At 47.7% G+C, this 23,511-nt stretch overlaps 1 protein-coding gene across 4 annotated transcripts in view; it reads right to left on the bottom strand.

Moving 5' to 3' along the window:
* Window positions 1-23,511, bottom strand: part of EML6 (EMAP like 6) — a 271,991-nt gene that overhangs the window by 1,813 nt on the left and 246,667 nt on the right. Inside the window, exons 28-42 of one of the 4 annotated variants that reach the window (XM_047068059.1) lie at window positions 21,262-21,270; window positions 20,297-20,375; window positions 17,739-17,868; window positions 16,169-16,267; window positions 15,517-15,537; window positions 14,982-15,155; window positions 10,875-11,083; window positions 10,419-10,576; window positions 9,674-9,788; window positions 7,881-8,069; window positions 6,029-6,201; window positions 5,444-5,606; window positions 3,736-3,839; window positions 2,669-2,822; window positions 2,170-2,270 (exon numbers count right to left, since the gene is read on the bottom strand). In XM_047068059.1, the coding sequence (XP_046924015.1) occupies window positions 2,170-2,270; window positions 2,669-2,822; window positions 3,736-3,839; window positions 5,444-5,606; window positions 6,029-6,201; window positions 7,881-8,069; window positions 9,674-9,788; window positions 10,419-10,576; window positions 10,875-11,083; window positions 14,982-15,155; window positions 15,517-15,537; window positions 16,169-16,267; window positions 17,739-17,868; window positions 20,297-20,375; window positions 21,262-21,270 (1,878 nt within the window). Of the gene's footprint in view, window positions 1-2,169; window positions 2,271-2,668; window positions 2,823-3,735; window positions 3,840-5,443; window positions 5,607-6,028; window positions 6,202-7,880; window positions 8,070-9,673; window positions 9,789-10,418; window positions 10,577-10,874; window positions 11,084-14,981; window positions 15,171-15,516; window positions 15,538-16,162; window positions 16,268-17,738; window positions 17,869-20,296; window positions 20,376-21,261; window positions 21,271-23,511 lie in introns of all 4 variants that reach the window. The other 3 variants (XM_047068057.1, XM_047068056.1, XM_047068058.1) reach the window with 3 other exon arrangements.

Below are 23,511 nucleotides of genomic sequence, written 5' to 3'. Positions count from 1 at the left end.
ATCATAACTTTGTCAAGTGACAAAAAACAATCTTACCAAGTGCTCTCGAGTCCAGCTTAGCTGATATGTGTTGGACATTTCAACTTCTAAAGGCAAATCAGGGATCTTGTCACCAATTAAAGATTTATTGCTTGTTTTTGGGGGGCGCCTAGCTGGCTCAGTTGGTTAAGCATCTGACTTCGGCTCAGGTCATGATCTCACGGTTTGTGGGTTTGAGCCCCACGTCAGGCTCTGTGCTGACACCTCAGAGCCTGGAGCCTGCTTCAGATTCTGTGTCTCCCTCTGTCTCTTCCCCACTCGTGTGCGCTCTCTCTCTCTCTCTCACAAATAAACATTAAAAAAAAAAAAAGATCTATTGCTTTTTTAAAAAGTTCTTGTTTTCTGTTTTGTTTGGTTCTCAGCAGCCTGAATGTGCTGAATGTAAGGACTTTTGGCAATTGGACTTCACACTATCTCTCTTGTTACTATTGAAAAGGTTTTATCAACTCCACTTGAGTAGGAGAACCCTTTCTAGTGTTCAACATAGAGCCAGGGATCAGAATAGGCTCCCAGGACTACAAAGGCCTAGGGGTCCTGCATTTTAAAGGTTACTTCTAAGCCTTTCATCGTAATCAAAAGTCACCTCGGATCTCAATTCACTTATTGCTGGCTGGTTCACAGTCTGGCGGGTGCTGCTTTCAATGGGTGTTTCCACTCCACAGGGAGCTGCTGGCAGTATTATCTCAAGGGCTCTAAGTGCCAGCTGCTGTTGGCACAGCGGACTGGAGATGGTGCTCTCCCACGGGCTATCAGCGTCCTTGGGGGCCATTTTCTACACCATGCTTTTGGATAGGAAGTGGGTTGACATTCTCTACAGGTGCCTTTTCCACAACCTCTCTCAGACCACTAAAAATATCTGGGGGAACCTGGGCAGCTCAGTTAGTTAAGTAAGTGTCCGACTCTTGATTTTGGCTCAGGTCATGATCTTCCAGCTCATGGGTTTGAGCTCCACCTCAGGCTCTGTTCTGTACTGACAGTGTGGACGGAGTCCGCTTGGGATTCTGTCTTCTCTCTCTGCCCCTCCCAGGCTATCTTTCTAAATAAATAAATAAACTTTAAAAATACATATATATCGGGATTGCTACACTTCTTTATCCCCCCCAAGAGTTTTGCTTGGGCTGAACAGAAACCTATATTCATGTTGCAGTAAAGCCCTTCAACTACATTAGAGGTGGAGAATGAGAGATTCAGGAATGACTTTGTCCTGTTCCTCCACAATCCAAATAAGGAATGCACTTGGAGGGACAAGAGAAAGTGGCCTTCTTGGAAAGGCTGAAGAGGCTGATGTCATCTCTGGAGCAGACTGGTAAGGGTCCTTCCAAATCACTGGAAGGCCAGTCACACCTCGCACGGAACATGTGCCTGTTTAACACCAGCAGCAGTTAAGGTTAAAAGCAGCCCAGTCCAAATAGCTGGTTGAGGATCTCCTGCTACTAACTAGCACTGGGCCTAATGGCTTGACTTCTCACCAGATCTCACGTAAAACTGGGTGACACCCTTATTGTTTCTCACGGTGACTGAGGCTTTTTTTTTTTTTTTTTTTTTAATTTTGAGAGCACCTACGAGTGCTCCCCATCAGGGGTGGAATGGAGGGAGAGTCTTAAGCAGGCCCCATGCTCAGCATGGAGCCCAACATGGGGCTTGATCTCACAACTTGTGAGATCATGACCTGAGGTAGAATCAGTAGTTGGGACACCTAACCAATGCTTAACTGACTGAGTCACCCAGGCCCCCCTAATCACCCATCTTAAGAACCCTGGTGATCAGCTGGAAGTTATGAGTTAAAAGACCTATGGATCAAGGCCATTTTAACCTGATTATATGCAATGATGCCTTGGGTTGTCCTACTGAAATCAGCCACCTGGAGTCCCTTACTCATCTGTCCCTCCACCCAGCAATGTTCAGAGGAGGAATCCTGTCCTCCCCTTCTCACCAATCCCAGGACAGCTCTACTGGGGACACGGACCCTTCAAGACCTGGGTTCAGAGTCACCAGACCATACATGACAAGTCTTTGTTGTCATTATGACGTCAGCCCCTCCCTGTGTCCCATGGGACACCTGATGTGGGGACAGGAAGAGGGAGTAACAACCAGGCCCGGGGAACCAGAGCAGGTGAGTCATGTTCATACCTGCAGTCGTCTCCTCCAGTGCTGACCACATACTTGTCATCGTGAGAGAAACGGATGTTCGTCACGTGAGCTGAGTGGCCAAAGTAACGCTTATGTTTGGCCTGTGAGCAAAAGTGAATGGAGACCGCTGAGACCTTGCTCCTCCTGGAAACCACAGACTGCTTCCAGGACTCAAATCTCCCCGTCCCAGAATCCTCCACTCCTGGGATTCCCATTTCGTCTGCACATTTCTTTTAGCCTTTCACTGATGGGTTTTCCTGTCCCATTCTTGCCTGGGATGGCCAATTTGTACCCCTCCCAACCTCCCTTCTCCCAGCTTCCAGAACTTCCCCTCCAAAGGGAGATGCAAAAGTTAGGGGTCCCCAAATCTCCACAGGACTGGAACAAGATTCCTCTTGCTCTAGATTCTCGATGGCCATCTAGATATGGCCACTGCCTCCTGCAGACTACAGGAAAGAGCCTGGAGGCCGTGTAGGGAGTTCCTCTGAGGAAGACTCACAAATTTTTCTGTGCATGGAAAATCAAAGAGCTTCACCAGCCCAAAGTCATCTCCTGTGACAATGTTGAGGCCAGCATGGGTCACACACGCGCAGTTGACATCAGCCTTGTCCGCATTTCGTGGCCAGATGCCAATGACTTCATCCCCCAGAATGCTGTTTTGAGTAAGAAGAGGTGTCAGAAGGAGATGCATGAGAAGGCTTCCTGTGGTCAGGTGTCCCCTCCCAGGGATAAGGAGAAGAGAGGGCTATTTTGCATCATTGGCTATGATCATGTGTCTCTTCTGTCCCCTGCCCCCCTGTGCACTGACCTAGCTCTTACTGCTCTGCTCTGCCCCCCCTCCTTTGCACCCCAAGAGAAAAGTTCCCTCCATTTTTGATTCACTCCCTCCGCCCTCTAGTCCTTTTGGATGTGTATATGCTTGGGCACCTTCAAGCTCACAGCTTGGTGGTGTCCTTTCCCTTGAACTGGCAACGCATTGCTCCTTATCCTGCTAAGTGGCAATGCCGGCCCTCCCACCCTCCCGTCCCTGTCCCTCCTGGCGACTGGAGGCCTCCACTGCAGTGCACCAGGGCTGAGCCAAAAGCTGGGAGGTAATTTCCCTTTGAACATGCTGGGTGAGTTTGCAGATGTAGGACCAAGGGATTACACAAAAGGGAGGGCTTTGCATTTCAAAAGCCCAGGTTCAAGAAGCCTCCTGCCCCCAGCCCCCAGTCCCCAAAGACAAGACAGCTCTATCTCTGAGCTTTTTTTTTTTTTTTTTTTACATCTGGGCCACATACAAACTTGGAGGCTGAATCTGGCCTAAGAAACTTCCTTGTGATCTTTTCCTTAAGAAGTGTCTTCCTCCAGGAGGACCTGGGTGGCTCCGTCGGTTAAGCATCCGACTTTGGTTCAGGTCATGATCTCACAGTTCGTGAGTTTAAACCCCGTGTCGGGCTCCTGTACTGACAGCTCAGAGCCTGGAACCTGCTTCGCATTCTGTGTCTGTCTCTCTGCCCTCCCCTACTCGTGCTGTCAAAAATAAATAAACATTACAAAAAAAAAAAAGTGTTTTCCTCCAGTCACCTTGTCCAGGAGGCCCAGGTGATCTTCTCAATGGCCACGGCTTCAGTGACCCGCTTCCCCAGGGGTACCTCATGCACCTGGCGCTTGTAGGCTCCTGTTGACACCTGCGAGGAGAAAGAGGCAACCATGTCCATCAGCTTTCTCTCCAGGCCAAAGGGCCCCGCTTTGGGTGTACTATTTCCCCAGAACACTGGCCAAGCCTCTGGATCCCTAGGACTCTTCAACAAACCCAAGTTCAGCTTGCGGCTGCAAAACCTGTGGTCAGCCTATAGCGAAATTCACATGAGCAGGACGGTTTTCCATTCATTTTCTGGCTCTTTTCCAAAATCCTAAGGCAGCAGTTCCCCAAATGTGGTTCCTGACCAGCAGCTTCAGCATCATCTGCAAAGTTGTTAGAAATGCATATTCCTGGGCCCCACCCCAGACCTACCAGATCAGACACTCTGAGGGTGGGACCCAGCAATCTGTGTTTTAACAAAGCCGCCCGGTGATCTGTGATCCTCACTTAAGTTTGGGAGTCCCTGTTCTTGGACAAATAGATCCTTTGGTACAGATGTAGGTGAGTTTTCTCACAGACGGCAACCGATGTACCTGAGTTTGGAACCATCTAGGACCTGACCTTTGCTTCTTTGGGAATGTTCTAGGGGGAGATAAGCATTTTCTAGAAAATCGCCAGCCCCATCTACTCCTGTGGGTGTCTCTAGCCTGGCCACCCTAGGTTTTCTTGCTTTTCATGGAAAGCTGAGATCTTTCCCACCTCAGGGCCTTCATACAGATGGCCCGGAACAATGTTCCCACCTCTCTTTGTTGGCTAACTCCTACACATCCCACCGGCCTCAGCTTAAATATCACTTGTGTGGAGAGGCAGTGAATCTAAATTCAGCGACTGTTAAATGCTCCCGCAGCACCCTGTACTTTTCCTTTGCAGCACATAATCACAATTTGTAATTATAGGTATATTTTGTGGTTATCTGTTCGATGCTTGTCTTCTCCCTTATAGGGAAGCTACAGGAGAGCAGTGACCAGGCCCATCCTGTCCGTCCAAAAGCCTAGCACAGCGCCTGGTTCAGTAAATAATCAATGAATGGGTCCCCTCTCATTTCACAATGTGTTATCCACTCCAGGCCAGCTCACTAATGCACAATATTTGTTCAGAGTGCTGGACAAGACATTGTTCTCTTGTCAGCTGTAAGTCCCAATGGTGGGACCCCTCTCTATCCCTTCCAACCTGTCAGTTGGGACCCAGTGAGGAGCCCCCACTCCAGGCTTGGTGTCTGGCATCCAGACCCCAAGTGTGGACGGGCCACACACACCCCCCCCCCCAGACTTGCAAGTGAAATGACTAAATATGAGAAGCCACGTGGGCTTAGGTGTAGCCCTGGAGAACCAGAGGTTAGGAAGCTTTCAAAGGGAGGAAGTAAAAGGAGGGTTAAAGTTATCAGGGCTTGAGCTGCCTGCGTCTCTTACTGAAGGACAACTCTACTTTAAAAATTCTATTTCTTCAACATTTTTAAGTTCTCTAGGCCCCTGCTTCTTCATTTATAAGGTAGGGGAAAAGTTGCAATACTGGAAACATTCCTATAAAGAGGAGATGGGTGCACAGCCTGGCGCAAAGCAAGCCCTCAATTAATATAAGCCACTGCTGTTGCTGTTACGATAATGGTGATGATTCTTGGTTGCCCCAGATATTAGCAAAGCTGAGACATACCTGGATGTATCTGCCATCCGCAGAAAAATCCATCTGAATGACAAAGCTTGGAATATCTTTGCAGTAGCCAATGCGGTTCAGGCTTGTGCCCTGAGTGAGGTCATAGAAGTCAACTGTGTGTTCAGAAGAACCAACGGCTAAGAATCTGCTGTCTGGGCTGATTCTAGAAAAAGCAATCCAAGAGCATGGTCTGTGAGACGGGCTAGTCAGGTCTGCTCTGGAATGGGCCTCCCAAGCTCAAAGGCAATGAGATCTCACTTCATGACTCACACGTGGTTAGCATTCTAGGGAGTTCAGCAATTTCTCTGCATCCAATCCCATGGAAGTACGGGAGTGGATGCACGCAGCCTTATGCAGAATGGCGTCGTACACGCAGTTTTTAACCACACTCTTCGTGGAACTTAGCAAAGACATGTCTGGGAATTAATGTGTGAGGGAGTCTCCTTCCACGGCTGGATCGTTGAAAGGGACCCTCCCACAACTGAATTCTTCATTCCAGTCATGACCCTTCCAGAAAGGTAACCACAGAGAAGGAGAATGAAGGAGGTGCCCTTCTTTTCCCTGCCCAGACGACCTGCTATGTACCTGATATCTTGGATAGCAGACTTCCGGTCTCGTTTCTTCCCCCAGACTTTCAGGCTGTTCACCAACAAGATGACAAACTCTCCATTCTTCATGCCAATGGCCACCATCTCCCCGTCAGGGCTGTAGGCTGCACATCTGGCCGCGTGGCCCAGGTTCACCTTGTTAAGCAGTTTCTACATAGATACAAAGTAGCATGACCTAAGCCCTAGGCCTTCTTGGCTGGTCTCCAAGGGAAATCCTGCACCCAGACCAGAGCAGTCAGGCCGTCTCTGCTGCCACTTTGGGCCTCCAAACGTCTTGCTTCTTATAGTAACTGTCCCTGAGGAACCAAGACGGGCAGTACGTTTTCATCAGAACAGCTTGGGCAGAGGTTGGTCAACTTTTTCTGTAAATGGTTTGGCAGTAAACATTGTAGGCTCTGTGGTCCATATGATCTCCCACAACCTAGACACTATGTAAACAGTGAGCATGCTTTTACTTTGTAGAAACAGGCGGCAGGCCCGACTGGATCCTCCAGTCTTAGACTGCTGACCTCTTGCTCAGAGAAAAGAGTTTAAGCTTTGGCATCTCTTGGTTCAAATCCTGAATCGTGTCTGTCACTACTGGCTGGGTGTGTTTGTGTCAGTTACTTCCCCATTTTCCCATTTGAACTTTTTGTTATTATTATTTATTTTTGAGAGCATGAAAGGGGGAGAGGGAGAGAGAGAGGGAGAGAGTGGGGAGAGAGAGGGAATCCCAAGCAGGCTCCGCACCATCAGTGTGGAGCCCGGTATGCAGACTGAACCCACGAACCGTGAGATCGTGACCTGAGCTGAAGTCAGACCCCAACCAGCTGAGCCACCCAGGCACCCCCCCCCCCAATTTTCCCACTTGAAAAGAAGTGATATCAATACCAGTCTTGCAAGGTTATTGTAAGCATTAATGATCGTGTATATGAAGCATCTGGTGTATAGCAGGTATTCAATAAATGATAGCCAGTGTTCATAATATACAAACAATTTTGAAAAGTAACTTGAGTAAAACAACTATACCGTGAGTCTGATCCTCACACTAAAAATATGACTGAAATATTTACTGGCTATTTTGTAATGAACCCAACTATTTTAATGATTAGAACTTACTTTTTTTAAATATCAGATACGACATGGTAACAATTACCGCCCCGGGCCCAACCCCGACTATTTCCTGCTATTTTTTTACTCAAGATGAATTTTTTAAATTATTTTTTTTCCAAACTCCAAGAGGAACTTTATTGGGGATTTATTTTTTTGCTTGTTTGTTTATGTTTATTTATATTTGAGAGAGTAGAGAGAAAGAGAGAGAGAGAGAGCGCACACGAGTGGGGCAGGGGGCAGACAGAAAGGGCCACACAGAATCCGAAGCAGGCTCCAGGCTCTGAGCTGTCAGCACAGCCCAATGCGGGGCTCGAATTCAGGAACTCTGAGCTCATGACCTGAGCTGAAGTAGGATGCTCAACCGCCTGAGCCACCCAGGGGCCCCATGAACTTTGTTGGGGTTTTGACTGAAATGTCCTATTTGGGAACATTTGAAATTTTAAGTCATTTTTAGTCTTCCCATCCAGGGAAGACATATCTCTTCATTTTTTAGGTTTTGTGGATTTTTTTTACAACAAAGAAACTTCATTTCCAGATTATTCCTGTCCTGTAGTTACACGTGGGTATATGCAGCTAACAGACAGACAGATTGGGCGTGTGTGAGTGGGACTTTCATCACCAGGCTTTCTAACTTAATTGCAGACCCACCGCACCCCCCAACTCTGGATCCAACCGTCCTCACTCTGGGCTCTGGCCAGGCCCCACCTGTGGGCATCAGAGCACAGTGGACCCCTCACCTTGTCGGCCAGGTCCCAGATGCGGGCTGTGCCATCGTTGCTGGCAGAGATGAAGATGTCCTTGGAGGGGTGTGTGGCCAGACCCCAGATCTCCCCTTCCATGTGCCCATCAATCAGGATGTTAGAAGCGGCATTTTTTTCACCAACTTCAATTATTTCTCCGTCTTTGGTTCCTACTAAAATTTTCCCCTGTTGTCATAAAAACATTATTAGGAAAAAGACGCTGTATGATAGTACTCCTATGGCACACCTGGTCCAACATGTAGAAGAAAAGTCCAACGGTGATTGCTGAGTGTTGCGGAGGGGGAGGGACAAGGGGAGTGAGGACTTCATAGCTACAGAGTTTCAGTTCTACGAGAAGCAAAATGTTCTGTGGGTGGATGGTGGCGATGTTTGCACGACAGTGGGAATGTACTTTATACCGCTAAAGTGTACACCTAAAAATGGCTAAAATGGTAAATTTTATGTTACTTATATTTTGCTACAATTTAAAATGAAACATTTTTATGATCTATTAGGAATCTAGTAGGTGAGAAGATTGGTAGGCAAATGGATGAAAATAGGTAAAAAAAATAAGATTTGTATTTTAAATAATAACTTAAAGGCAAACACTATTAGAGCAACGTGGGAAAGTGGCCCCTGCTGGCAATGGTATTAACGCCGGAAGAGCCGGGACAGGTTGTGTTGTTAACAACAAAATCGCCCGCCCTTCCGTGACCTCCTCACTTTTCCTTTTCTCCCTCAGCCATGGATGAGAGTGTCGGCACAGAGACTCCCATCATCTGGTCTCTGCCAAAACATTCCACTGACGGCAAGCTCATGACAGAGCGGGGTAGTCCGTTTCTGTTGTTGGACGTTCAATGTCTTCCCAAATTCTTCCTCGCACTGAACAACGAGCCATCTCTCGAGGACTTCCACATTCTGGGCCTACCTCTGCCTTCATCTCCCAGATGTCTGCCTACCTACCAGATGACTGGTATTTATCTATCTAAAAACAAAGCTCTCGATTTCTAATTATGGAGACTCTAAGTCAGGTCTGCCTTTTTCAATGGGGAACATCCAGAAGGCACATTCTTAGACTGCTAACAATTCAAAACTATAGACACAGGGTATGAACCAGAGGTTAAGATTTGTTTTTTTAAGGACCTCAGAATTTCTTGAGGAATTAAAAAAAGAAAAGAAGAAAAGCAACACACAAGTCATGGCTAAGACTCTGATTTGGCAGCTCTGGGTAAGTACGTGGACAGCCATATATTAAAAACAACAACAACAAGAAACAACTCCACAGTTGTTTCTGATATTCAGCCCAGGTAGGACTTGACAACCTATGGCTTTGAGTCAGACAGTTTGATGGCCCTTTACTGTCCCCCCTTACTGACCATGTAACCGTGAGCATGGCAAATTATTTACTATCTCTGTGCCTACAGTAATAATCACATCTATAACAGTAGCAGCTGACATCCACAGAATGCGGCTCTGAGCCAGGCATAATGGAAGGCATCGCACATTATAACGCACGCGACCCTCACAACCACCCACCTGGGCACAGAAAGGGTACGTAACACACCCAAGGTCATACAGCCAGTGCTGACTCAGAAGAGTCTGCGCCTGGGTCTGTGGGACCCTGCTAAGCCGACTCCCACCGCAGTGCAAGTAGCACCTTGGAAGCCTGTTTTAAGGATTTAGCACCCGGGCACAGGGAAAGAGTATGGCTGAACTCCTTCTCTCTCTTGGGCCCCTTCCGGGCCCAGCCCCGTAGGGACAGCTGGGGAAAGACCGGCCCGCCCACTCACTTTGCCGCGGCACACAGAGCGCACACACTCCACCGGCTGCCCCGTCTCCAGCTGGAAGGCCCGGCAGCGCTTCATCTCCTGGTCCCACAATTTCACAGCACCTCCTTCTTTGGTCCTAAAAAGGAGTGAGAGGACCTTGGCAAGTTGGGCCTTGTCCTAAGACTTGCCCTTGATGCTCCATGTCCCCTGTCCCTATCATCAAGGCCACCGGGTCCCAGCAGGACAGACCCTCCAGGGTGGCTTCTTTTTTGGCCCTGCCGACGGGTAGTGACAACCATTTCACTAGAATACTTTCAAATGCCACTATGGCAGGAGGAAAGAGGACTGCGATCTAAAATACCAAACCGTGTCTTGATCAGATCAAACACGAAGAGAAACGTTTCTCTGCTGCTCTGCTTCCTTCTTACATCTCTGTCCCCAGGGCACCTTCTCTCCCCGCCTCTCCGTCCTCCCGTCCCCGAGACCTACGGGAAGTACCACTCGATGAAGAGCATAGTCACTCGAGTCTATTCAAGAATACCTCTCTGGATTTTCCACTACCATTAAACCACCTCTCTCCTTCTCTGACTTGTACTCTGAAGGTTTTTGCCCAGGGCCCTCTTGGAGAGATGGCAGACTCGTCTCCCTGATGCAGGCAAGATGGGGGAAAGAAAATCTGCGTTTTCTCCCAGTGGGAGATGCTTCTGTCAGTTTCTCCCAGCTCAATAAGACAAGATCAGTTGTTCCCAGAGGAGTTTCGCCTTACGGCCGCTCTTTGCCACCGGTCACTATGAGTCCATCCCGGAGGGTCGTGTACATTGTGAAGACCGGGCCCGTGTGAGCCTTGGCCACCAGTCGGACGAGGAAGTGGTCCTTCCACACGTAGACGTCTCCGTTGATGGCACCCGTGAAAGTGAGGTTGTTCTGTAAACAAAGGGACACCTTCCACACTAGGACACTCACCGCACCTCTCAAGAGGGTCCCCTCCCAGCCACCTGCTCCTTGGTTAGGGAACTAGAACTAGAGAAAGAGAAACACACTCAAATTGACCTTCTTTGCTAAGGAAAGGGATAAAGGAATAAAGGTTGCAAGTAAGCCAATAAAGGTGAAAATGTGGAAATAGCTTTCTTGCTGTTTGTAGCTTTGTGGCTATCTGTGCCCCCCTCCATGCCCATGCCTGGGGTTCAGGGTCCCCTCTCAGGAAGCTTCTGCTGGAACTCACAGCACCGAAGGCCACGGAGAGCATCGTCTGCATCTTGGCGGCCTCCATGGATCCAATGACCCCTTTCTTGTAAAGCAGGGCACTGCCTGCCAGGGTCCAGAACTTCATATGTTTGACCCCGACAGACACAAACTGCGTGTCCGAGTCAGGGCGAAATTCCACCACAAATATGCGCTCCAGGTGACCCCCTCGGCTGGCAACCTTGGCGCCTGTATGGGTGAGAGAGTCTGGTGAGGTGGGTCCTCCCACACTCTGAGCTCAGGGTGGCTCTCCATCCAGCAAAGCCCAGGGCACACTTCAGGTGTTCCTTCTTCCTCCACGGTACCCTCCCTGCCTCAGGCATGACCCCCAGGGTGGGGAAGAGAGAGGTTGGGAAATTTCCAGACAGCAGGTGCTGCTAACATAACCCCAATCTCGCTCCACCCCCACAAAGCCACATCCAGGCACCCATGAATGTGCAGGAAGGGATGGCCCTGAAGATATAAGCCTCCAGATATCAGAAAAGGACAAAGGACACCCTTCATCTTCCTATCTCCTGTCTCTGACCTCATCACAGGATTCCTGCCTACCAGAAGTTGAACCTTCCCCTCGAGTGTAATTAGAGACTCGCATTCCTTTAGACTGTTCTTAATTTCTTTCCAAGATTCTCTGCTTTTACTTTCCTAAGGAAAAAAAAAATCCTTCATATTCCTTTGTCTTTCATGGCTTTTAGGTTTAAAAATTCTACCTTTAATATTTAATTACCAGGTTTTTTTTCCTCAAGCCCATTCATTTATGTTTTTGGATTCATTTGCTTTTTAACTTTTGTCCCCACCAAATCCCAGCTCCACCATTTATCTGTAGAGCAACTTTGGGAAAATTATTGTCATCTCTCGGTGCCTCAGTTTGCTCATCTGTAATTTGGGTATAATAACAGTTCCCATTTTATAAGGTGTTGTGAGGATTAAGCGATCTGGTGCAAGCAAAGCCCCCAGGAGCCGAGCCTGGTGCCACGACTTCTCCGCAAATATCCACTTAGTGTCACCACCCTCTACACCTCCTGCCTTGTTGTCTTTCAGCCTATATTGTAAACCCATCTGTTTTTACCTCATCATTATTTTTCTGCCTTCGAGTTTTTAATTTTTATTTTAAACTTTTCTTTCCATTTTCTTCTAACTTAGTCTTAATGTTTTAGTTCCCATTTCCTCTTAATTATCTCCCCTATTACCTCATGTGTACTTTTCCCTGCCCCTCCTCATCATTTACCTTTTTAAAAAATTCCGGTATAGTTAACGTACAGTGTTATGTTAGTTTCAGGTGTACGATATGGTGACTCATATGGTGTCTAAACATTTCTCCGTGCTCATCATGGTCAGTGTATTCTTAATCCCCTTTTTCTGTTTCACTATGTGTTTGTTTTTAAGTGGCTCCCCAGTGGAGTGGTGGTGGGTTCTGGCATAGCTGGCCTGGCATCTCAGACTCATCCTCCTGGAGGCCCTTCCCAGGACTTGCTGCATGTCACCTCTCACAACAGTCATTCTCTCTCCACATATGGAAAGTTCGACTTACCAGAAAATACATCCATACTGAGAGCTCAGAGGTTTAAAAACCCATGCTCTTCAAGGATACTGTAAACTAAGTTAAGAGACAAATACCACACTGGGGGAAAACAATTACAACACTTACAGGAGATGAAGAAGTAACCAGATCAGTAAAAAACTACACATAAGGAAAACACAAACAACTCTCCCTTCCCCAGCAGAAAAAGGATTCCAATGACTGGATTACAGAAGAATGGCCACTAAAGTGGCCATTAAAGACATAGAGTGGCCACTAAAGACATAGAGGATGCCACTAAAGACATAGAGGATCATTCTTGGGAGCCAAGGGGGGTATGCTGTTTTATTTTGCGCTTTCTTCTGTCTTTAAATTTTTTAATGTTTATTTACTTTTGAGAGACAGAGAGAGACAGAGGGCAAGCAGGGGAGGGGCAGAGAGAGAGGGAGGCACAGAATCCGAAGCAGGCTCCAGGCTCTGAGCCATCAGCACAGAGCCCAAGGCGGGGCTCCAAGTCACGAACCCTGAGATCAGGACCTGAGCTAAAGCCTGACGCTTAACCAACTGAGCCACCCAGGCGCCCCTGCACTTTCTTCTAAGCAAGTGTTTGTTTTTTCCTGGTCTTAATCTATGGACACTTCTGACCGTGGAGATGCCTGTATCCTGCCTTACGTTGGCTTCCACGTTGCTCAGAACAAGTTTCATACAAGTATCTAGGACCTGACAACATTCATTTTATACATAATAAGCTCATTTCTTACTCAACTTTGTTTGTGAACTACACACACACATACATACCTGGAGTTCGACAAAACAGTCCTTTAACAAAAGAAGAGTAACACGCATATAAACCTCTCTCAAAACTGTCTCATTTATAAGCAGAACTTGAAGCTAAGGGAGGCCCTCACACAACCATCTCAGGAGAGGTGGTGGTTGGTGACATACCATTAGATATCAATGGCTCAGAACCCTTCTGCAGACAGCCACGGGCCGATTCCAGCAAAGACAAGGGAAGAAAGTTACCAAAGAGAAGGCATCTGTTGACCATGTTTAGAAGCTGGTTTAAAAGTCCTGGCTCCACCAGTCTGCCCTGCGGCGGTCAAAAGGGGCCCAGGGTGAGAAGGGGTCTGTGCTGGGGCAGGTCCAGAGCAGGAACTGCCCAGAGGAACAGATGGCAGAAGTGAGGACAGCGAGCCTGGAAAGACTAGCCTGTGCACAGGGCCCAACAGGATTAACCCTCTTCCGAGGAACTAGGCACAGACCTGGTCTTGGCCACTGCAGAAGCGGAGTTAGTGCAGTACAAGAAAGGCATAAGGAAGCAAGTTAGGCTCTCTTATAAGGAAGGGCTTTATGAGACATTTCCAGCAGGGGGTGGCTGCCTTGGGAAGTGATGCAGGCCACAGCCCTGCAAGGGTTTGGTGGAGGAGGGGAGTCAGCCTGTCAGGAATGCACTTGTAGGAACTGCCCCATGGGACGGATCAGGACCAGGCGGGAAGACTTCTCCAGTCCTTTCAACACCACGAGGCTATGAGTCTGTTGTTTAAGACACTCAGCGTCTCATCCGGGGCCGAGTCTATTTCAGGCCAACTCGACAGGACAAGAAATGAAGCTGCATCCCCAAAACATAGATTGTGGGGCCCTCTGGACACAATGCACTGATGAACAAGAAAATGAGAAAGGGACTGAATATGATAAAGGAATCTCATTATAAATGTCTGCAGGTCCCCAACCTCTTTTTCTCACATGGGGGCTCAGGAGGGATTGGAACTTAGCTGCCATCTCTTTACAGCTCCCTCCATGGGGAGGTGCTGAGATAATGGGTCTCTAGAAGCCCTGAATTGGAGAAGAGCCACCTCTGTGCGCACCTGGCTCTGAGTGCCCTAGATACAGGCTGCCCTGCCGGAGACAGACCTCATTAACGTCCTAACTAATTGGATCTGTTCTGCCAACCTGAGAATACACTTGAAAGATTACACATCTTTGATTCTAACATGAACATAAATTTAGCAGCAGCCTGTGTGTGTGTGTGTGTGTGTGTGTGTGTGTGTGTGTGTGTGTGTGTCGGGCGAAGGCAAGAGAGAAATCCTGTTACGGGAAACGTAAACCTTGATTATAAGGTGAATCCCCATTTCACAAAAGCGAAATATAAAGTGTTTTTGAGACTACGGTGGTAAGATCTTGTCCCAGTTTCTGGAATAAGGGAACCAGGGTGATAAGGCTGTGCCAGGATCTGGAGGTCACAGAAGGAATACCAAGGACAAGGAAACTTGGGTAGAAAGGGAGTTAAGATGGAAAAGGGGGAGGCTGAGGTCTTCTTTGTGAGGAGGAAGGCTGCCTGCACTGGGGCACTTTTCCAGAGTGCACAGACCCTCCACTAGCTAGCACAGCACTCCCCTGGCCATGGAGTCCAGGGACCTGATAGGCAGCTTCTCCAGGAACCGGAGATGGCCCATTTCGGCTGACCCAGCAGCAGCGCCCTTGATGGTTTTCGGGGTGAGGCCCATCTAGTCTGAGCCCAGCACGCAACACAAGCAAGCCTCCCAGATGGACAGACAGCCCGGCTCCTTTTACCTTCCTGCCAACGCCAGACAGTGATGGTGTGCTCAGGGTCCACTCCCACCGATACAAGGAGCTTCCCAGTGGCGCTGAAGTTGATGTAATTCACCCCCTTCGAGTGGAAGCACCGCAGCATAGAGAGCGTGTGTTTGGTCATGGCGTCCCAGATGTGGATTGAGGGTGTTGTTCCTGAATGTGGGAGGCATGACACACAACTAAGGCTGAAGAATGGCGGGGCCAAGGCAAAGCTTACGTTCACCCAGAAGACTTTTTAAGACAAATACTTGGGGGTGTTACAGTTACTGGGCCTAAGAGACCTATAGCCTGACCTGGCCGGAGGTGAAGCAACGAGAAACATCTGTTGTGCTTTTAGAGCCAGAGGCCTAAGAGCGTTTATGTCCACACACACTTGTGGAGGAGTTTACACAGAGGCAACTGCTGAGATCAGTGATTTGTATCTGCAGTTTGGCCAGATACAAGCAGCAAACACGATACAGCGACACGATTTTGCTGTGAAGATTCAAACTACTCACGGATGGAACAGCCTTACCTTGGGTCTCCGTAATATCAACTGCATTGGGTGGGCAATGGCAATGAGGAAGCGTCAAGGGAAAACAATAGCTAAAATAAGTCATGTTTCTGATAGTGAAGCACTTAACACCAGCATCAGGAAGTTCCAAATTAAATTTAAAAATGGACATGGGTTCAATGAAAACAAGCAGAAGGGTATGTTCATAAAAAACTGCCTTTGAAACGACAAAGTTCAAAAAACACACACACAACTTTTCACAAATGTGAAGTGTCAATCAGTTCACATTTGTTATTGGCAGTTTGCTAGGGTGCAGAAGAGCTGGGCACACAGACAAGCTACCCTTGCCAAGGACAATCACCAGGCTTCGGACACAGGGCTCTTTAACTGACACCTGGCCGGTGAAAAATTATTCTCCACAAGTCCACAGGGATAGGGGCATCCATTTATTTGGATTATCGGGCTCTGGTCTGACTTTATGATCCCTAAGAATCAACAATCACTGGCTATTTCAACTGAGATGACACAGATATACTGAGTGCTCAAAAAAGAACAGCAATGTCCAGAATGGGTATATGTCCACAACCCACCAACCCCCTTTCCAGATATTTGCTATTAAGTCAATGTCCCTGCTCAGCTGGGAAAAAGCTCAGCTAGGGCACGACCCTCCTACCTATCTGGCTGGTGGCCACCACGTTCCTGTACTTGGGGTGCTGGTTCACCGTGAGGCAAAGGATGTCATCCGTGTGCTCCAGGTAGAAGCTTTGGCTCCCTAGGGGGAAGACACGGGATAGTGAGCAGGGGAGTCTTCGAGACCTCTCAGGACAAACTTGAAGGATTACATAGGGTCTGGAAATGCCTTGTCAAAGTGAGAGATCAAGGCCACAGGCTCGCAATTTTAGAATCATCCTTGGGGAGATGGGAGATCATTTTTTACATTTACACATTCTCTTCCAGGCCTGGCAGAAGAGCTGGTATCTATTCTCTAGCACACACCAGCTCCCCTGCCATCCCTCCCGCAGCCTGTGTGGGTCCAGAACACAGTCCAAGTGCAAGGCTTCCAGGGTCCAAAGTGATAATGGAGATAATACTTAACTGAACAAAATGGCACCACTTACTCATCTGAAAGGGAAGTCTGTGGAATAAGAAAATACTTCGGGTATCTCTTTTAAACCATCGTTATTTCTCAAAGTGCCAATCCACTTGGGAGCCTACTGGATGGCACAGGTGATGTATTCACCCCCTAAATGCCCAAACTCGACATGTAACACAGAAAATAGAAGAAATCACAGGAAGTATTTATTATCTACTATGGAAAATGGGTTTGCTGACTTCCAAAGTGACCACTGTAAACCCATCCAAGTAGCCAACACTACTAGGAGGTAAGGGATGGCACTGATAGACAAGGAAACAGCACATTGCTGCTAAAATGATAGTATGTCTAAAAAAAAAAAAAAAAAGGAGAAAATGTATAGAAAATTTCAAGGTCCTCCTCCCCAAAAAGAGATCGTTATGTGCTCAGTGACTTCCCTGTCTAAAAATGTATGCATTAAATAAGTGTGTGGAATTGGGAAGGAGCATAAAAATTTGAAAAAAAGAAAGGGGATCTGTTTTAAGATATAAAGCAAATAAGGCAAGATGTTAACATATTTAAATCTGGTGGCAAAGGTACGTGTCAAATTCATTTCTACATGCTCCCTTTGCCTTGCAGTGTTTCTTTTCAAACTATTTGTTTCATGTGACTCACCCTACCAGTTAAGGGACACTTTGGGGTGCTTACAGTTTAAGTGTTCTCATCCTTATGGTAAATCTGGTTAACTACTCAAAACAAGCAAAACTTGAAAATTTGAGCTACTAAAAAATTGGTCGCCCCTAACAAATTAGCAAGAAAATCTCCCCTGTGCTCTGTTCTTGGTAACCTGCCACAAGGAATTTCTCCACTCCCTACACTCTCTTTCTGGCTTCTGTCCATCCCTCCCAGCATCTGAGCAGCTGATGGGAAACAGGGACACCTCCCTCAGAGGGCTGACAGCAGGGTGTTGTTCGAAAGAAAGATGGCTGTGACCTTTGAACGAGGCCTCCACACTTTCTAGGACCAAATGATACCAGTCTGGAATCGAGTGAAAGGGCTCTATCAGGATAAGAATGCGTCAGTTTGGGGGGCATCTCCAGAGTGGGGGAGTACACACAAAGGGACTAAAGTGGGGTCCTGTCCTCAGAGGGGGGTTCTCGGGCTGAGTTACCCGTGGAGAGGCTCTGGAGCACGCCAGCCGCCGCGGTGTGGAAGATGATGTCCGCACCGTCGTTCAGGTAATGCAGGTTGTTGCGACAGTCGAATCCCCTGTAGCCAAACACGTGGTCGAGAGCCAGCTCCTACGTTCCCACACACAGATAAAAGCGGCTCTCAGAGGAAGTAAGCGCAGAGGCACAAACCCACACTCTGGGAGCAGCCACTTACCTCATGGGAACCGCATGGCTGGTTAGACAGCCAATACCCCACAAAAAGCATTTTGCTTCTTGACTAGCTGAGGCTACAACGCAGCCCTTTCTTTAGTTCCCTGAAAAACTAGGGGGACAGGCCAACACACAGAATTACAGGGAACTTTCTAAATAGGCTAGATAGGTTTCCAGGCACTGCAGGGGAGTCAAGGTCTACTGATTAGAAGCCCTGTAAAGGTCACCTAGAAGTTGTATGTCTGTCCCTTAGCAGGCACTCTTCAGGGGAGCTGAATGGTGGCCTGGAGGTTTGCTTTGATTCCCGCAAATGCCACTGGGCCTGGCAGGGGCCGGATACTGAGGCAAATGCCATGTTCATTCTGTTGCTTGGTGCTTGCCCTACAGAGTTTCAACATAATTTGCATTTTTCCCCCCAACAACTAGATGCTGTTCTGGGTTTATAGTCTTTTTCTTCTTCCTGTCTTATCTTCCATGATTAAGCTCAGGATCAGCTATTAATGCGATTTGATGCACACTTCCTGTTGCCAGCACTTCTGTGCCAGGCACTGTGTTGGTTAGTGGGATACAAGGTTAAGAAGACGTGGGTCCCTGATTCTAGGTTCCCTGATTTCTTTCCCCAAAGCTCCTAAAATACAACCACCCCTCCTTACTCCAGAACATTCATTGACTTTCACTGCTTTCGGGATAAAGCCCAAACTCCTAAGTTGGCAGAATTACTTCCACTCACACATCTTCTATACCCTCGGTGAAGCTGCATTGTCTATTTAGCCCATACATCATGAGCTTTCCTACCTTTATAATTCTGCTTTGTAAAATAGCCCTTGCCTGAAGAACATTTCTCCTCCTTTCATCTCAGCCTTCCCCTACCCTCACGTGTTTCCCAGAAACTGTCTATGTAAAATGTGACCCCTCATCCCAGTGGACAACTGACTCAAGCTGGGCCAGTCACATGGTTTCTCCCAGGAATTAAGAATTGAGGACACTGGTAGGCTGGGCTGTTTAACTAAGTGAGGAGATATAAACTCAGGTGCTGGGTCATACCCATTTGTCTACCAAAATAGTTCAGGAAGTGTGCAGAAAAAGAGAAGAATGCATCAGACAGACAACCGCAGTGGGCAGAGAGTGGTGCCATCTTGGTTTATGATGGCTTTTCACCTTCCGGATCCTGCATCTTCTGGCTTGTGCTCTGTTTCATGATAAATTCCCCAGTTAGTTCCCCTTTTCTAATAAAAAGTTTTAAGATGGATTCTTCTGTCTTTAGTGAGTTCAAAGTGTGGTAGGAGAGACAGATGAGTAAGAAATAATGGCAGTAGTGTGTGTAACAAGGGCTGTGGGTGAGGGGTGTGTGTGAGGGAGTGTAGGAATGTTCAGGATGAGGAGAATCAAGAAGACTACACTGAGAAGATGCCAGAGAAAAGCTTGGAAAGACCAGGGTGTGGGCATAGAAGAGGAGAAGACTTCTAAAACACAGGGGCCTGAAAGCCCATGGCAGCTTCAGAAAACATTAGGTATAGGGCTTGGGGGCTGGAGATTTGAGATGCAGTGGCAAATCACAGGTGCTGAGGCTGCAAAGGCGGCTCCTGGGTCAGGTTTTGAAACCATGCACTTGAATCCCACAGGCAATGTGGGAATCTCCTGGGTCTTAAAGCTGAGGTGAAGTGTGAAGTATTCTATTTGAGAGAGCTAATTCTGTGGGAAGCAAGACATGTGTCAGAGAGGGAGGGGACTCTGGAGGCAGATACAACAGTTAAGAGGCCTCTCTTAGAAAAGAGAAGGTCCACAAAGCTGCAATCCTCAAGTATGAACAACTGAATTTAAATCTCCCTGCACTTCCTGGCTTGGAGATCTTGGGCACAGGACCTAATTAGTCGCTTAGCTTTTCTGAGCTACTGTCCTTATCTGTAAAATGGAAATAACAGTACCTTCCTCATGGGTTTGACAGATTATATGAAATACTTCATGGAAAGTACATACGTAGTACCTGGCTCATGGTGGGTGCTCAAACAACGTTAGAGACAAAGAACAAGCTTGCATTCTCCCTGTGTCTTCCCTGCCCCTGAGTGGAACTGGTCTAGGGGAAAGGAGACAGGTTTGAAGGACATGGGACATTTGCAAGTCAGGACTGACACGACCTGGTGGCAGGGCTGAAGGAATATGACCCGGTGGGTGTGATTCTGGGATGGGGGACACAACACTCTGTAGAAGGGAGAGGAGACAAGAGAGACCCATCAACTGCACTCAAGTTTACTTGAAGGTATCTCGCCATAAGCAGATGATAGTGTCCACTGGGCAGGTCTTAGAACACTGATCTTAGACGAAGACCAAAACAGCTTAACTTTCTCACCTCAACCAGTTTCTTTTTTTTGGTGATGTTGTTCTTCTGGAGTTTCTCAGGCTGGGGGGCTGCTCTGCTAACAGGCGGTCTGGAGCAGAGAGTGACAAAAACAGAACAAAACAAAACAAAAACAAAAACACAGTGTTGAACAAAAGGCAGCAAGGTTGCTTGTCCAGTGTGCTCAGCTAAGGCCAGAGCCAGGCTCCCCTCTCTCTTGTCCCCCACTCCGAGGACCTTCCACTGGGTTTGTTTGGTCCTGCTCCCTCCCTCGCTCCCCCAGAAAAAGTAGATTCTGACATTCAGGGTCCCATGTGATGGGGCCTGGATTTATTGGTGTTGGGGTGGGCTTCCTCACACACCTAAGGCATCATAGTCAGGGATCAGTCCCTCTACCTCCTGGGAGCCAGGAAGAACGCCTGGGCCAGAGAGGCTTGTTTTAAAACTAAAGAGGAGCTTAAGAATGAGAAGGAAGGGGCTGTGCTTCCCGAGTCTACTGGCCATTTTTCACACAGGGATATGCTTATGTTGTTCAGAATTAGGTGGTCAGAGATCATGCCGCGGTGTGAAGTGGGCCTTACAAGCCAGGTTTGGGAAAAGGCTCGGCTGGCCAAGTGCCCAGGTCATTTATGCTACACAAAAGGGCAAGTAGGAAGTATGGGAATAAAAGACAGAAAGAGCACCCACTCTGCCCTATACCTTAGGGTTATGGTCTACATTAAACTGCTATCATCATCCCAAAATTTGCCTTTCCCTTCTCAGTCTTGGATCTGGGCCTCCAAACTTAGGAAAGAGTTTTTATAATGGGTAAGCTCTCTACTCTTACATGAACAGGCCAAGGCTTTGTAACACGGGGCTCCCTTAAATCAGACTTCTTGGAGTTTAGGAAATGGGTAAGGGAGACCTGTAGCAGGTCCCGCTGCATGTTGCAAATCCATTAGTTATTGCTCTTGGGCTATGCAAAGAGAAAGGATTACCTTGATCCCCTTGTAAGCAGCAAACAAAGCCAAGTGAGAAACTTAGTACAGTTTAGAGCCGCATTAGCAACCACCTCATTCATGCACAAGCATTATCCAAGTGAACAGACATTCCTGTGTGGCACAAACCATGCTTCCCGAGCATGCCAGCAAAGAACTAAAACAGAAATGAAAGAGTGCACCAGTCTACAAATTCAGAAAGCTCATACCCTGGCGTCTCTGGGCAAACTCTGCACTAAAGCGCCTACAGAATAGGGAGAAAAAAGGAAGCCTTGTCAATGCTTCCCGCACGCTCTCCGCGCCTTTGCGGATGCGCCTGGGGACTCTGCTTATTTGAGAGTGTGCTGGGGGAAAACTTGTTGTCAGAAAAACAATAACATCCTCCTGGATGTCGTTGGGAGTTATGCACAATGGATGCTTTGTTTCCGAATCCAGTTCGACTCATAATTTAGCCTACTAATTCCCAGTGTTTCTTGGTAGGGCAGCTTGCCCGCTGGAAAGGCTTGCATTTTCAGGCTGGGGAAAAACAAGTTACCTTTATTTTCTGAGAAAGTCTTCAATCAAAACATGTTATGTAATCATAAGTGATAATTGGACCAAATGGTATTATTATCTGCACTGAAGAATAGGGAGTGAGCACATCTCTGCAAAACGACACCCCCGGCTGATGTCACCGCTGCCAAATTGAGCAAAACGAGGAGGCTGGGGGCATGCCAGTTCTCGCAATTAGACACTTCCTTCACATTAATTATCACTTCCCAGGACATCTGCTCTTTCTTCTGTTTTAGTGGGACTTTCAAATGAAATCCGTGGGTTTCTTCTTTCACCTAAGAATGTTTGAGTGTGTGACAAAAGCAAGCCGAGGTCTGAGATGGGAGCAGTACACTGGGGCTACAGCGTGGTTCAAAGGCAGAACTGGAGATTAAACGCAGGGCTTGTTCCCAGGGTACACACAGGTTGTATAATATGTCACATATTATACAGTGTATACGAGGTATGCATACAAGCACAAACACTGCGTATTTATATATACAGGAGATTGTATATATATACACATAAAGGCAATCCGATGCTTTTTTTCACCTTGATTTTCAGTTAAGAACTGAAAAGTAAAGCAATCTCAGAATGTTTCTTTCTTATTTCACAAGCATATGTTTATGGCTGTATTGCTTCAAAACTGAAGATGAGAGGGGCAAAAGGAAGAAACCTGCATGGTGGCAAATTCAGCGGATTGTTAAGTATAGACCCTTCGCGGTTGTGGATTCTGCATGAACGCTTAGTACTGGATGCTCATCGAACACCTGGGCTTTTCCAGAGTGCTGTGAATACTTACTTGACAATTCCCTGCCTCCAAAGGAAAGCAAGTTAAAACACAATACAAGCATTAAAGGCTTCTTTCCAGGCATCTGTAAACAGTGTTCGTAACATCAGACGTGGGAGGAACTGCCAAAAATCTCAAACGCAGCCAAATGCTGGAGGTTTGGCATTTTTCAGCAGATCTAAATCCTTCCAGATTCAGATTCCATTGGAAATGTGACTCTGAAAAGCTTTGCTGAGGTGGGAAAGAGCAGGGTGTGTGAGAACATTCACTCACTTTTCAGTCCAATAAACTCTTTATAGCTGGTTGCCCCAGCTGGCACTCAGGACGGGAGAGCCAGGAAGGGAGTGAGAGCAGTGAGGATTAGCGCTGGGGGGCGGGGGGGGGGGGGGGGGGTGGAACTCAGGAAGGTTAAGAGCCTGATAGGTAAGGTGGTGGGGAGCCCCGGTTGGGGGAGGGGCAGAGACACAAAGGGACCTCTGGGGGCAAGGGGAACTTTGAAGTCACTCAGGGAAACAAAGAAGAAATAGAGTTTCCACTGGGCAAGAAACTTAAGAAGGGAATCTGGCAAGAGAGCAAACAAATTGGATAATCAGGAGAGAGGACTATGGACTGGCTTGAGCTCCAAGAGGGCACAAGAGCAGTTTGCCAAGGAAGAGAGTAGAGGCAAGAAGCCAAGGGGAGGCCTGCAAACTCAAGCATGTGACTTGGTGTTAAGTAACGAGGCAGCACTGTTCTTGTCCAGTGCCAGGGGTGCAGGCTGCCAAAGACGCACCCCTACCCGTGGATACAGTCCCTACCTCATGTCCCCATGTCCTCTGTGGAAACAGCACACTCTTGGGCAGGGAAGGACCATGAGGAGGTCAGTCCACGCTGCACTCCTGTTGTTCAGCAGCTGGGCTGCTTAAGAGAAAGCTTAGGCTCACTTAAAG

The sequence above is a fragment of the Lynx rufus genome, unplaced genomic scaffold (genome assembly GCF_022079265.1).
Source record: "Lynx rufus isolate CCGP_SWC_20201006 ecotype Redwood Valley unplaced genomic scaffold, mLynRuf1.p SCAF_8, whole genome shotgun sequence".
In the NCBI taxonomy this organism is placed as follows: Eukaryota; Metazoa; Chordata; class Mammalia; order Carnivora; family Felidae; genus Lynx; species Lynx rufus.
This window is presented reverse-complemented; position numbering and strand designations above follow the sequence as displayed.